This window comes from Gallinula chloropus, assembly GCF_964237585.1.
Source record: "Gallinula chloropus genome assembly, chromosome: 1".
Lineage (NCBI taxonomy): Eukaryota > Metazoa > Chordata > Aves > Gruiformes > Rallidae > Gallinula > Gallinula chloropus.
In genome coordinates this window covers 87293188-87308823 of record NC_140085.1, presented here as the reverse complement: position 1 = coordinate 87308823, position 15636 = coordinate 87293188, and the positions used below count along the sequence as shown (strand labels likewise).

At 42.9% G+C, this 15636-nt stretch overlaps 1 protein-coding gene across 1 annotated transcript in view; it reads left to right on the top strand.

Annotated features, from left to right (window-relative positions):
- Nucleotides 1-346: 346 nt before the first annotated feature.
- The window catches only part of GTF2E1 (general transcription factor IIE subunit 1), a gene marked incomplete at its 5' end in the record, with an annotated part of 48333 nt that continues 33043 nt past the window's right edge, over nt 347-15636 (top strand). The window contains one exon of the mRNA XM_084265148.1: nt 347-794. Coding sequence (XP_084121274.1) covers nt 347-794 — 448 coding nt within the window. The remainder of the gene's footprint in view (nt 795-15636) is intronic.

Below are 15636 nucleotides of genomic sequence, written 5' to 3'. Positions count from 1 at the left end.
CTGGTCATGATGCTGTCTACTAGAGCTCAGCTCCAAGAGAGCTTTCTTATTCTAGCACTCTTGGTGGTGACTGAAGAAATGAAATCTATTGTATGTTGTTTTGCCAATTTCTTGTGTGCTTGAGGTTTTCCACCATTTTGTTAGAAATGAGAGGTACTGTTTCCTAATTTTACTTCTGCAGCACTGGCGTTATTAACATCTTGGGAATGAGAAATGTAAAACACCCCATCCTTTTCTTAGCCATAAGTGAGATAAATCAAAACTTTTGAAGTCAGAAGACTATCTAAGAATCCATCTGCCTTTTTTTTCATTACAGTATACATGAAGCTTGAGATCTGAACCTGCTATGACTGACCCGGATGTCCTCACTGAGGTCCCAGCAGCTCTCAAACGCCTTGCCAAATATGTCGTGCGTGGCTTTTACGGCATTGAACATGCTTTGGCTCTGGACATTCTCATCAGGAACCCCTGTGTGAAGGAAGAGGACATGTTAGAGCTCCTTAAGTTTGATAGGAAGCAGTTGCGGGCTGTCCTCAACACCCTCAAGGGTGACAAGTTCATTAAATGCAGGATGAGGGTAGAGACGGCTCCGGATGGCAAAACCACCCGTCATAACTACTACTTCATCAACTACCGCCTTCTGGTTAACGTGGTGAAGTACAAGCTGGACCACATGAGGAGGAGGATTGAGACGGACGAGAGGGACTCCACCAATCGCGCCTCCTTTAAATGCCCCATTTGCTTCAGCACGTTCACAGACTTGGAGGCCAACCAGCTCTTTGACCCCAGGACAGGTAAGAGTCCAAGTCACAGAGCGCTCTTGCTCTCGACTTTGTAGGTACTGAACTTTAAGGAAACGCTCTTAGGAAGCTTCTCCTGAGCTCAGCTGGAGCTAGAGGGCACTCTGTTTCTGCAGGTGGTAAATGTTTGAGCAAAATGCAAAAGTAATACATACAGACTTGCACAGGCTGTACAGGCAAATAACAGTCTTAGTAAAATGCTTGAGTGGCAGTAGAAAGCACTAGAAAAATGGAGGTCTTGCCACAATCAAATTCAAGGACTAATAAGACAGGCTGTCCATGTTGGAAGCTGACAGTTTTTCAGTATAACCTGGTTTTGTCTGTAAACTGTGTGACTTCCTGATAGTTTACAGAGAGGGCATATGTATAGCTGACTCTGGCATACAAAACAAACCTTTAATTTGGAGACAGTCGTGCAAGGAGTGAGTTGTTAGTGTTTAATTTTCTTCTAACCAGTTCATTGTACTGCACAACCTTGTTTCCCCAGTGTAAAGCAGTGCCACTGAAGTTATAAGAAATTAATTACAGACTTGCCTGTGGTTGGGAGTAAACAAGATTCTTTTTCGAGTCTGTCTCAGTGGAGGTGCATATCTGCTTCATGCATATGAAATAAGAGGCTTTTCTGGGTGTCATTGTCCCTGGGGCAGTCCAAACATTTTTGGGCTTCTGTGCCAGGGAAGAAAAGGAAGAACACCTGGACTTGATGAGATCTTATTTTGCGGGTCTAATCTAGGATTACTTTTGGGGGGCATGCAGGAGCTGGAGTATGTTGTTAGGCTTCCACCTTCTGAAATAGTTTACTTTTTATTTTTCCCTTTTGAAGTCTTTGTCCTGATTTCACTTTCCCCACTAAGTAAGAGCTAAAGTCAGGTGAGCTTTCAGAAATATAGCAGTGTGGTGCTTTGTGCCAGTTATCATAATGAGAAACTAAAAATTCACAGTTTAGTGGTATTGAGGCTTTTAATCTAGGGTTACTGATAGCCAGTCTGCTGTGGAGAAGGGCAAACATCCAACAAATGTTCAGCCTATCACTTTCTCTTTCTGGCATCCAAAGATCAAGAGCCATGAAACTCCTTTTTCTTGAATAACCATGACAATGATAGTTAGTACTAAAGCAGCAGAATCCACTAAATCAAGTGATGGTTGTTGCTGTAATCCAGTGCAGCTCTGAGTAGAAGCTGCTCCCTCGTGGAGCACCAAAACTAGCAGTGCCAGCAGAAATTTTTCTATACTCAGTGGTGAGTGTAGAAATTACACTCAACTGTAGCTACCACAGATGATCATTACTGTAGAGAACGTGTATCGGGCTGAAGGGGAGAAGTGCTCTTGCAGCTTGCTTCTGTAAGGAGGGAGTAGAGATCCTGTGCAGAGAATGTAATTGTGAGTGCAAAACCTTCATCCCAAGGGGACTTGGAAGACTTTGGAGGTGAATCTTTCCAGCCTGTGTGGGTGGTGAGTTCCAAGAGCAAAGAACTGGCTGTCGAGGAGATGCAGAAAACAATAATGCTGGGATTTGGCTTTGACAGCAGGGCCTGTGCTCCAGGAACTGATGAGGTGTCAACGAAGGCTTTGTCTGCAGTACAGGCACTGGCTGTCTCCACAGTGCAAAATCGTTCCTTGGCACACTGAGTGTTTTGCAGATGGAAAGAAAGGTCGAGTGCTGTTTTCCCAGCAGTTGATTTCTGTCAGTTTTAATGCAAATAACAAGGTAGCCAGTTTACCTTCACTTTCAATAAGAACCTACCTGTCTAAAACTTATGTGTATTCTGTTTCTCCTTATGTAACTTGTAAGTCAGTAGCTTTCATCTAGACAGTGCATGATGATACTGCTGGCTCTTAAGAGCTTTTACATGGAATACCAGTTTGGATAGGGCTCTACAGTTAGAGTTTAAGAAAGAATGATACTGTATCCAAACCATAAAGTAACTGCTAGTTTCCATTCCTGATAAATAAGTGGGAGATTGTTTGGTGTTCTTGAGTGGAATGGCTGCTTTATATTGAAGTGTATGTTGTTGCCTGGAATTCTCAGTTAGAAAAGAACTGAGACACCTTTGAGTCTTGGGAAGGGGGAGCTGGTGAGGACAAGGTTTGTAGAGGAGCAAGGTTTATTAGACAATGAATAGCCATCCTTTTCCAAGGATGTCTTTAGCCCTTATCAACACTATATGTAAACCTCTCCCACTCATGGCGGTACAATTGCTGAAGGGTAGCCAAAAGCCACATGAATTTCAGTCAGGGTTGATCTGAGCAGCTCCTGGACTGCAGCCATGTTAATATAAAATTGTGAATTAAAAGGCCTGCAGGGCCAAAGTCTGTGGAGCAGGTAGAGCATGGAAGGCATCCCCTGCACTAGTCTACACCAAACTGCACTTAAATTGGCGATCTGGTCTTAAAAGACATCATGTTTCACTGTGTCCTTTTGTCCTTGTCACTCAGCAATGGGGGTGGTTTAGATGCCCCCTGTTTTCTTCTGCTTTGCTTTGCTCTACCCTAGTTACAATTCAAATGCAAACTGAGCAGCTGTTGTAGAATGAAAGGGTTAGAGGAAGTTATTGGTCCTGCCTTATGAGAGATAGTGAGGAGGTTTCTAGAATCTCTCCATGACTGTAGTCATCCTGTTGCAATTTGTGAATTAAGAGTGCTTGTGAAAAGCCTGTATATATGTTGGATCTGTAGTGCTCTCTAATTTTTATCACAGCATCTGTTTCTCTTGGCTTTAGCAGTGGTCTGTTCTTACAGGTTTCCAGCTGTCAAATGGAGACTTTTTCAGCTCTGTACCCTATTCTGTTTGTGGATAATTGTGAAATAAACTGAGGTGTTTAATTTTTTTCACCAGAAGATGTAATTATTGATGGTTTTGGAAGGCAGAAATGTGTTGTCTGAGAAAATAATTCATAGCAATAAGTATGTTTTCAGGGCACATAGGTATAGACTTGCTTTGATTGCTGTTCATCAAATTTGTTTGGCAAAATACTTTTTGAACAGAGTAGGAAGTTTACTACTAGGGTTATTTTAAGTGCAGATTTTAAATGGCATAAAAGTTACATTTTGAGTCTGATTTTAAAAGTATATGATTTTTTTTTTTCTCCATCCCTTTATCTGCTATTAAACATCTTAACCCAAAAAAGTTCCAAAACCTCACTACGCTGTCAAGTGTTGAACAAATGTTCTCTGGTACTTGATTCCTGTCCTTGATCTTTCTATGCAAAAGAAACTGTCAGATGGTGAAAGTCAAGGTGACACAAGCCCTGGAGTTTTGCTGCTGCTTCAATGTAAAGGGGACTTTTGAGAAGTGAAAAGAAACACCTGTGGTGTTGGAGTCACCTGGTTGTATGACCAGTGAGTGGCTGCTAACTCCGAAGCGCTGCGTGCTCAGGTCATGAGTGTTAGCCCCGTCTGCTCTAAATGAGGAGCTGGGACACATCTCCAGATCTTCTCCGGGGCAGCAGTTTTCACTGTTGCCTCCAAAACAATATCATAACCTCTGCTCTTAGAGGCAAACAGGTTGGGCACAGCCTGCTTTTAATTGCCATAAGTTTGTTGTGGAAGCTTGTAGCAAAGCTAAGCAGGAGCTTTCTGATTCAGGAGGCTGTATTGTGTGGTTTGCCTGTTGACCTGGCAGCGCCTTTGGGAAATGGTGCGGGTTGGCGTGTTACAGGCTGAGCCGGCATTTCTTACCCACATGGAGTGTCTTGAGAACTGCAGAAAGAAAATCACTAATGCTGTACGACTGAAAAGTGTTACTTCCAGCCTTGTGTTTCAGATGGGATGTCTGAGAAAGGAAAGACTGCAGTTTTTCTAGAAGATCCTAACGTAAGCACTTGAAATACAGATTATTGCCTTTCACTTGTGTCATCATTTGTTGTCTACCTGCACTCTGACGCTTCGTCACTCCGTTCTGCATGCTAGCAACTGTGGTGAAGCCTCAGGCAGGTGGAGAGCTGCAGCCATTCCATTAAGCAGGGCAAGGGCTGTCTCTTGAGGCAGGGACACACAGCAGTTTGAGCAGCAGTAAGAAAAGCCAGATGTTAAATGTGTACTGCAAATAATACTGCTGAACTCCTGTCTGTTCCTGCACCTGGGCTGAAAGCGGATGTGTGATACAAGTAATGCTGGGTTTTAAAGTGTTTTGCCTAGAGATAGAATGTTACAGACAGACCTGTGGGCAGAATTTCCTTATCTGTGCTTTTAAATGTAGAACCTCAAGAAATTTGGTTTCTACAGGCCAATTTCTGAAATTGCAGAGTAATCTTAACAATTCAGTACCATCCTGTGGTTTGGATTTAAATGAAACCAAACCAGAAATTGTTGGTGAATTAAGAACATGCAGATCTGTTCTGTGGAGTGTGTGAAGGACAGGAGGAGCTGCATTGTCTCCCCCAGAAGAGGGAGCTGCCTTCTTTTCTCTGTACATGTGGGCTTGGGTTGATCAATTTACTGAATGTTACACAACCAGAAATCATGTTCATGGACATGTGGGTCTGGTTGGGGAAGGTCTCTGATGTATCCTGATCTAATACTCTAATCATGTTTGTAAATCTAGTGTGGTGTTGGAGTTGACTGTCAAATTCAAGGTCAGTTTGAAATAGAGCATGTGACTAGAAACTGCAAAAGGGAGAGTGGGTTTGAAGTGACAGAACTGAGGTCCCACGGTACATCACAGAACATCATTCAGTGTTGAATTTCCTTAGGTATTCTAAATACCAAATTGTATCATGATACCAGCACAGCAGGTAAATTTGATATCAGAAAGAAAATATAAGCCTAGATGAAGTAATCTTTCCTCTGTTCTCTTCTACCTTTGCAGTATAATTTTTAACCAGCCTTGTGTTTCTTTCTCTTCTATTACTGTGAAGAAAAAAAAAAATCTTGATATTAACAGTAAATTGTGATTACAATTGGTCTCTAACGTTAATCTGTACATTAAGTGTCCTCACTGTAATGTTCAGTTAGAGAAGAGGTGAGTAATAGTGGAAAGAATAAGATGGAAGCTAAGTGGGTAGCATGAATCGGGAAGATGATGCTGTTGGGATGTTGTTAATTGAAGCTGTAATCATTGGAGTCTTTTGTTGTTGTTGGAAATCATAGCAGCTAATTACTTATCTACTCTTTGCCCTCCCATGATTTGCTCTTGGTTTGGTGAATGATTTTAGAATCATAGAATGTGTTAGGTTGGAAGGGACCTTTAAAGGTCATTTAGTCCAACCCCCCTGCAGTAAGCAGGGACATCTTTGCTAGATCAGGTTGCTCAGAGCCCCATCAAGCCTGACCTTGAATATCTCCAGGGATGGGGCCTCCACTGCCTCTCTGGGAAACTCGTTCAAGTGATCCAGCACCCTCATAGTGAAGAACTTTTTCCTAATAGCCAAACTAAATCTCCCTTCTTCTAGTTTAAAACCATTCCCCCTCGTCCTGTTGCTACATGTCCTTGTGGGCAGTTCTTCCCCAGCTTTGTTACAGGCACCTTTCAGGTATTGGAAGGCCACTATAAGGTCCCTTTGGAGCTTCCTCTTCTCCAGGCTGAACAACCCCAACTCCCTCAGCGTGTCTTCATAGGAGAGGTGCTCCAGCCCTTTGATCACTTTTGTGGCCCAACTGAGCCTTGAAAAGCCAGAATCAAAACTCACTGGCCTTGGTGACTATTAAGCCAGTATTCTTTACTGCAGTGCTGGGCACACAGGAGATGGATCACTCCTCCACATGTGTGCTGTTTAAAGCAAAATTTCTCATATTTATACAGATTAACTATACATATCCATTATAATTTCTAAGAAAAGGCAGGGTTATGCAAATTGTTTCCTCCCAGATAGAGCATGCTCAGTGACACTCAGGGGGTCTTCTGGTGGCCTTCAGGGATGAAGGCTGGGTATCTTCCTCATACTGAAGGAAAAGGTTAAAAAGTTCAGTGAATGTTCTTTACAATTTTCTCCATAGTTACCAAAACACATTCCTGAGCTCAAAACCACGTTCCTGCACAAACTAGTTAGGAACCCCTTTTAGCTGAAAACAAGATATACTCTGTCTCTTAATTGGTTGTCGGTCTCATTATTTATTACTCCCCTGTCTTCACTTATATTCAGGGCTGTTCCACTGTTATGGTTAAATTTTGTAGCTGCTCAAACAGCTACAGCCATATTCTACCAAAATCCAGAGCATGCAAATACTTTCTACTCTCCTTATATGAAAGCTGAATTAATTAATTGTCTCTTAAACTACATCTATGTCAATCTCTTCAGCATTACTACGTATCATTGAACCACTCCTCTGGACACGCTCCAACAGGTCCATGTCCTTCTTGCGTTCACAGCTCCAAAGCTGGATGCAGTACTTCAGGCAGGGTCTCACCAGAGCAGAGGGGCAGAATCACCTTCCTTGATCTGCTGGCCATGCTTCTTTTGATGCAGTCCAGGATGCAGTTGGCCTTCTAGGCTGCAAATGCACATTGGTGGCTCATGTCCAGCTTTTAATCCATGAGCATTCCCATGTTCTTTTTCTCAGAGCTGCTTTGCAATGCCTCATCTCCTAACCTGTATGGAGAAGGAGGATTGCCTTGGCCCAGGTGCAGGACCCTGCACTTGGCTTAGTTGAACCTCCTGAGGTTCACCTGGGCCCACTTCTCCTCCACCCTGTCCAGATCCCTCTGGATGGCATCCTGTCCCTCTAGCACATTAACTTCACCACCAGGCTTGGTGTCATCAGCAGTCTTGCTGAGGGATGCACTCAATTCCGCTGTTGGTATCATTAATAAAGACACTAAACAGCACTGGTCCTAGTATGGACCCGTGAGGAACACTGCTTGTCACAGTCTTCCATCTGGACATCAAGCCATTGGGCCATCTCTGGGTGTGACTATCCAGCCAATTCCTTATCAACTGAACATTCCACCCATCAAATACATATCTTAACTTAGAGAGAAGGATGTTGTGGGGCATTTTGGATAAAGCTGTCTTACTGTTCTTGAAGATGGAGCTGTAATGTTAACCTGCTGTGTATCTGGAGCCCTTATTTTGTGTGCTGATATGAAATTTAATTTGGGAAGAGCAGACTGAAGGTGATGATGTCAGTTTTATGGAAGGGAAGACAGCACCTTGAATTTAATTTTAACCCCACTGTTTTACTGTCAGCCTCTCAATGCCATTTGTGTACTTTGTAACAGACTACACATAATATGTTCAGAGGATGGTTTTCTGTGCCTGTCATAAGGCACCTCTTATCGCATTCAGGCAGCCTCATGTAGCTGAGCAATTGTATGGTTTGGGCCCTGTTACTAAGATTAGAAATCTGACTAGTCTTTGATTTCTCTGCTTTGGTGTTGTGTTGACTTCTACAACTACTGCCTCTTCTTTTGAGTGCTCAGCTTCTCACTTTATCCCCAGTGAGCTGTTCAGAACACATCCGTCGTCTTACTTTGAATTTCCACTTCCTCAGGCAAGTTCTACACTAGCTTCAAATCCTCCTCATTTGATTCAAATTACTTTTGAGTTTGTCCTATCTATTTTGTTAATTTTATCTTATGATTTCCCCTTCTCCCCATTTCTTGCCTTGTCTTTTTTCTTGTGGAGGCCTTGTGTCCATTTCTGGTACATCTCTTCTTGTGTTCTGTCCCTTCCAGCCATTAGAAAATATCACTTAGAGCTATTTAGTCTATGTATTTACACTATGTAGTCAATTCTGTTTGGTCTTTGTGCTGTTGATTCTTGTCCTTTAGGTTCAGTGACTTTTTTCAGAACAGAAATCTGGGATAGCCTGGTCTGCCACATACTGCTGTGCATGTGCTACGTGATACTGCTACTATGACAATTTACAGCTTTTTACCAGCCAAAATCAGGACTTAAAGTCTTTTTGTAAATTGGCATACCAGAAACTTCCCTTGAAAAAGAATGGATTCAGAGCAGTTCTGTTTTGAACAACTTCAAGTTCTGTGAAGATTTTTTTGTTGTTGTTGTTAGCTTTCCAAGTGTATGTAAACAAACCAGTGTGATTTTTCTTGACTTTACAAGCACGTTTTGTTTGTCTGTGCTGCCACTGAGGGCTTCTGGCAAACACCAAGAGAAAGAAACTTCCCATGCTCTGCTTGGTTTCTCTGCTTCTATTCAAATTTCTGGCAAAAGCTCCAGGAGTATTCCTGTCAGCTTTATTCTGCTTCTGTTTGATAAGGCCTGGAGCCACCAGGAAGGGAAAACTGAGAAAAACACAACAGAATTAATGCATAGTTTTTTTTCCAAAAGAAAGAATACCCTTTAGAATTACTTAAAAAGGGATGTGTAGGTGAATCTGTCACTTCAATGCATTCTCTGTGGGTTGGACACCCTGTCTGAAAGGTAATCATATAGTTTCACCACGGATCTCCCAGTTTGGTGGAGAAATAGTTGAAGGTAGTGTTAGAGCCTGTGCTGTTCAGAACATGCCACTGGAGTAGCTCAGAAAAGCTGTTGCCTGTAGAGTGTTGCCTGGTTGCTTCCCTGGATTCCACGTTGACCTCTGGCTGTTGTGCTGTGACTCTCAGATTAAAGTTTCTGATAAACACATGCCCTGACTTAGTGTTGATATGTTTTTTTCTTTTTTGCTGCAAAGGACATTTTATTATTGGAAGTGCAGGAAATAATTGCCCTTCAAGTAAAGGTTATCGCTTCAACTTTTCTCTTGGCTTTGCAAATTGAAATAGATAACAGCAAGAAGATCTCTGTGAAATCCGTGAATATTGCAAAGCCATTTGCAGTGATGAAAGCTGGACTGCAGCATTCCTATCTCTTCCTCTAGTAACTTGCTGTTCTTTTGAAACTGTATCCATCTGCAAAGTGTCATCCTTTTAGGCGTGGGTATCTGTAAGTTGGATCAGGAGCTCATGGAGAATCCTGTTATTTCTGGTGCAGTCTCTGCTGTTGGATGCAATTTGAGTGTATGGTATGTTGCCACATCCTATGCCAAAATACCAATTTCTTGATCAAAGTTTAAAAAAAAATCTTTAATTCCTTATGAGCTTCCTTTGAATATTCCTTCTGCCCAGTTGTGCCTTCTTTCTCTGCTTACTGTCTGGCTTCCCTCATCCACTGTAGGAGAGAAGGAAGAACTCTTGTCAGCTCAGAGCTGCTGATGTTGTGCTTATGAGCTGGAGCAGATACAGCTCTGAAAAGAGGAAAGGAATCCTCTCCTTTTCCAGTTTTGTACTTAAGATGTATTGAATCATCTGGTGCTTCTGAATAATAAATGATTTGTCTTGTGCAGTCATTTTTGGAATGCTTAATTTACCTTTTCAAGAGAAATGCTTAAAAATTGTTACAGCAACATCAGTTGGGCTAAAAATGGTCTGCACACTGAGAGGAATAAGCAAGTCTAGATAAAATGGTTCTGAATGATATTTTTTTTTAATACAATGAATGTTATGTTTTCCTTCTCTAATTGTGAACTCAGGTCAACCAGAAGGGGTGTCATGGTTTGACCCTGGCTGGGGGCCAGTTGCCCACCGAAGTTGATCTATCACTCCCCTTTTCAGCTGGACAGGGGAGAAAATAGATATTGAGAGGCTCAGGAGTCAAGATGAGAACAGGGAGAGCTCATTCTGCAATCAGTGCCATGGGCAGAACAGACTCAGCACAGAACAAAGGACAGAAAACTCTCTAATTGATGACACTGCCCTGCACACCCAGTGGCACCAGAGTCAGGTAATGAGAAGTGTGGCCAGAGCTTAAAGCACGTGCCTCCCCCCCTGCTTCTTAGCAGACTGCACTTGAGTCATGATTTCGCTCCTTCCTTCCCCCCCATTGTGGCACAGGGAGGGACAGGGAATGGGGGTTTTGGTCAGTTTCTCCTAAGTTGTTTTCCTCCTTAGCCCCCGCTCTGCTGCGGGGTCCCACCCACAGGAGACAGTCCTCCATGAACTTCTCCAATGTGAGTCCTTTCGTCCTTTCCCACAGGCTTCAGCTCTTCACCAGCTGCCCCAGCGTGGGTCACTGCTATGGGGCACAAGTCCAGTCCTGTCATCTTTCCCCACCCTGCTCTGGTGTGGGTCTCTTCTCCTCTTTCTGTGTCTCCCCCTCTCTCTCTTTGGGGGCTGCAAGTGCTGGCAAGGGCTTGCTCCAGCACAGCTCATGGCATCTTCTGTGTGTCTCCACCTGCTCCAAGGCGGGGCTACAGGCTGTAGATGGGGTCTCAGCCTTTTCCGTGGGCTGTGGCAGGGACTCCCGCTCCACCATGGGTTTCTCCACAGTCTGCAGGGGCATCTTCCTCTCTGGCACCCAGGGCACCTCCTTGCCCTTCACTGGCCTTAGTGCTCCTTACATCTTCTCTCTCCCACCTCTGGTGGCAAAAGGCAGCTGCTCATGGTTTTTTTACCTCCTAAATGTGATTCCCAGAGGTGCTGTGACTGTTGCTGATGGGCTCAGCCTTGAGCCGGCTGGTGTTTGCTCTGTGGGGCCTGCAGAGAGCTTCTGGCTGCTTCTTGCAGAAGCCACCCCTGCAGCCTCCTCTTCTCCACCAGAACCCAGCCACACAACTACAGCAAGGGGAAACTGCAGCATGAAATGCAGATTCATGTTGTTGATGTGCAATACAGAAGGAAATTTGACTGGTATCTTTGGAATTTTCTGGGGTTTGCTCCCTGACCTATGCTGATGGCACACATGCTCTGACTTGGCTGGCCCTGTGTGGAGCCAGGAGTTATACTTGAGGATCCTTATGGGTCCCTTACAACTCAGGAGATCCTGTGATAGGCTATTCCATATATAGGCTGCAGGCTGGGATTAAGTTGCTGTTTCACAACTGTGTTACAACAGTGCTGTTCCCTTAGACCACCCTGCATGCCTCATTCTCCACCGTTTACCTGCTGTGTGAGGGTGGGAAGACAATGAAAGAGTCTCTCTCTTGCCAGCCTGGTAAGGTGCTTTTAGGTTGGTGTGGGGGTGGGATGTGCATTTTTGTTTTGTGATTTTTTTCATGGGGTTTGTTTTTTATTTCTTTTGGTTATTGGGTTTGGGGGGGGTGTTTGCATTTAGTTTTCACACTTTAAGACATGAATGCATTGTCATGCATTGAAGGAATCAAAGTTGGTCCCTCTCTCTGTTTAATTTGGTACTCAAGATGAGTACAGCCTTGGTCTGTGAGTTTGGACAAATACTCTTTTCCACTAATCTGTTACATTGTCTGAAAAATTAACAACTTCCCCTGTGGCAACATTCAAGCTGTTGTTTCTGTTGTCATGTCAGTTCAGACTGGTTTCCCAGCTTACCAAGAAATATCAATTGTATGAATGAGGGAGAAACATGGGATTTCTATAGTGAGCTGATCAATTGTGCTGCAGCAGCTCCAGCAAGGATGGCTTCTGCTCGCCAGTTTTCACAATAGCTCAGTATTGTGCAGACAAAGATGCTTGCAGGAGTGTGCCAAGTGAAACTACAGCAGGTGCCCTAATGGAAATGCTTGATAGCTGGCAGTAATGCCATGGCCCTAACATGCCAAACATACACTTTCTTGTGCAGTTGCCATTCACACTTGCTCTGCCAGCGCACAAAATCTGTTTCCTTTCACTTACAAGAATAAGACCTCTTTGTGTCCCTGCCAGATTCTAGCTGGTTCTTAAATGTGGTAGATGGGTTTGAGGTTACCAACAGCAATCTCAGATTCAAAGCATTTTAATAGAAGGTTGCTGCTTCCTTCTATCTTGTGTGACACGTTGGTACATGACATTCAACAGCTTGTTTTCCAAAAGGGTGGCTGGCTGCTGTGAAGCTGTATGGGTGACAGTGTTGTAGATAAAGGTAATGTTAGGGTAGTATATGGAGAGGTAAAGGTTCAGCATTTGGGAGACTGATCCAGGGATTTCTGTGTGGTAATAAAGTTGGCTTCTGTTGGAGAGCTTGATCATCCACTGTGTCTGAAGCCATTGCACAGTTTGGGAAGGTTGGGTGTGTGAACTGGAATATTGTCTCAGAAATATTACTTCTGAACCTGGAGAGATGGCCAATGAGGCAGCCATTTCAGTGGCCCTATACTTTAGTGGCTGTACTTACATGTACGTACTGATCTGTATACCTGTGGCAAAGCAACTTGAAGAAAAAAAGATGGCAAGAGAAATAAAAGTGCAGATTCTTCTAGAGAGTCTTTCCTTGCCCACAGGCTGTGTTGGTTGTCATTTGCTTCCTTTAGTTGGAAGTGCAGGCAGCCTGGTGTATATCTCCATATATACTACACTGACACTACCTTTATTCTGCCAAGCTTGATGCATGTCATCTGTAGTTGGGGGCTCCTTTGGAATCTCTCTGCATCGTCCCCAGTAACTGTGGGCTGAAATTGAACCACAAGTACAAAACCATGCTAGGAGTCTTTGTATTGACACTTACTTGCTCCCTGTGAGGGTCAGGTTCAGTAACTTCTTTTTTCCTATATTAGATTATCGATCTGTGTGCTGCTTGCTCACTCTTAAATGTACTCCTTTAATTAAAATGCTATTTCTCAGCCCATGCTGCCCAAAAAGGGGACGAGGAAGAATTTTTCTGTTAAAAACATGGGAGGTACAGTTGGGCTGAATGTTTATTTTTAAAGTCTCAACAGGTTAATATTTGAAAAAAAATAAAATCTATGAAGCTGTATTGGCTATGCAGGTAAGAATTGATGATTTTGCTGCTGGTGGTTCAAGCTTTTTTGCCATCTAGAGGTAACAAGCTTTTTTGCTTGAAAAATGGGAGATTTGGGGAGGAGGAAAGAAGAAAATAAAAATGGAACGATTAGGGGATTGCAAGTGGAAGGCAATATTCGTTTTAGTAGGTAAGTAAACAGTTCACTGTTCCACCTAACCTGCTCTTTAGGGAGAGACAACAATAGCAAGAGGCATGAAACCTACTTGGTGAAGATTTGCATTTCAAAAGGGTTGGCAAGGCTTTTAATTCCCTACACCAGGGATGGCCAGGAAAGGCCTTTCGTCAGAACACAGCATCCTGTCTTCGGTAATTAAAGGAAATCTGGGTGTAGGAAGGAAATAGGCAGCTGCTTTGGCAGAACAGGAGAAAGCTCGGCGGTACAAATCACTGCTAAAACCAGGCTAAAATTGCACCATGGAAGAATTTTCCCTCTTCACAGTCAAATACTTTCTTCCTTCTGGACTATTTAATAGTTTTATTCTTACTCTCCTTGTTCCTGTGGACTTAACCATGGCTAATGCAGGATCTTTGGTTGTGTTTTCAGGTGGAGCTAAGGCAGGCTGTCTTCTCTGTATTACCTTTGCTGTTAGTCTGAAAAGGCACGATCCAGTTTACTGAGTTCAGGCTGAAAAAAAGGGTGAAAGTACTCTGCTTCTGAAAACAATCTTATTGACAAGTAGATAAATGCATTTCAGTTTTACAGCATGACTCAAGTGTATAGACTCTAATGTCTGTGACTATAGGAATCCTTGAATACTGTAGTTTTAGGTTGCAAAGGGAAGATTAGCAACTTCTGAAGTTAATTTACTGGAGTTGAGAGAAGAGAGACCTGCTTTTTAATTTCCATAATAATTGCCCTGAGCTGGTGAAACTGATTAAAAAGGAGTTTGCTTCTCTCCCTCAAACCTAAAAAGAAGCAGGTGTAGGATTTGGCAGTGAGTGGAGGACAAGGGTGTAACTTGGCTGTAAAAAACAAAGGATTAGGTGATTTATGATGCTTTGCTCAAGCTCAGATGGCAATTTTGGTGGTTCTCCCTGTTTTCTGAACAAGATCAGAGGAATATTATTATTGTTGTGAACAGACAACATAAACTTTAAAACCCAAACAAATTCACACTTTTCCATATGAGATGTCAGTAACAGTCATAATTAAATTGGCTGGTGTGTGAGTAAAAAAAATATTGATGTAAAATCTTAGAAATGTCAAAGCAGCTGGTGAAGGAAGAGGAAATAATCCTCACCTGCTGTTTATAATGTTATATCAACTAAAACTAAAAGAAGATTTTGGGCTCTTTCTGTGCTTTTTGGGATCTTAAAGCATTTAACTGAGATCTCTGTGTGTTCAACATAGCATCAAGATGCCTATCTCCTAAATATTTCTATGGTAACTGAACACTGGATAGCCAGCATGGAATGCTTCTGCTGAGTAATGAGTTCCTCAGTCCTCCCTGTAGTTCTTCCTCTTGGCCAAGGGCCTTGCCACTGGTAAATACTTTCCTGTTTCATCTTAATCTGCCTGTTGCTGGAAGTAAATGACCCACAGAAGCAGTAACTTGTAAAGCAGGCAGGAACTCGATGCTTTCAAGCAGTGAAGGCTGCTGTGCTTCTCAGCAGTTTAATATTTGCATCCAAAATGTAATCCTAATAATCGCCTGAATACGTGGTACACTTTCAGGAGCTTGAGTGTGAAGGATTTGCCACCTTGTGTGCTGTTATTACTGCAGTGCTTTTAGTCTAATGCAGAGATAAACAGCTTCAGTTCTGGAACTGGAGGAGAAGCAGCTAAGCCTGAGTTTGACCCACGCCCACATCAACATGCAACTCTTGCATCCTTCTAAATGTTTGCTGGGCGACTCATTTAGATACCCCAGCAGAAACTTGTAGGTTGACACACTGAATGTGTGCTCCAGAGATCCCCCTGCTACCACATACGTGGCTTTATGACTTACTACTTAAGTTCTCCATCTTCAAAATGAGAAATGTGTAACACCTTTCCATACTTGCTGGATTTGCCTGGTTAGCATGACAGCTTTAAAAGCAGAATTGTTCTTACCAAGTGTTTTTTTGCAGGTTGCAAATTCTGTGCAAATCTGAGCCTCTAGATCCCATGGGAATAGGACTGATGCCTCAGAAATACCAATGAGTCTCTACTAGCCTTCAGCACCATTCCAAAATTTCACCTTTATAACTTTATTTAACTAGAA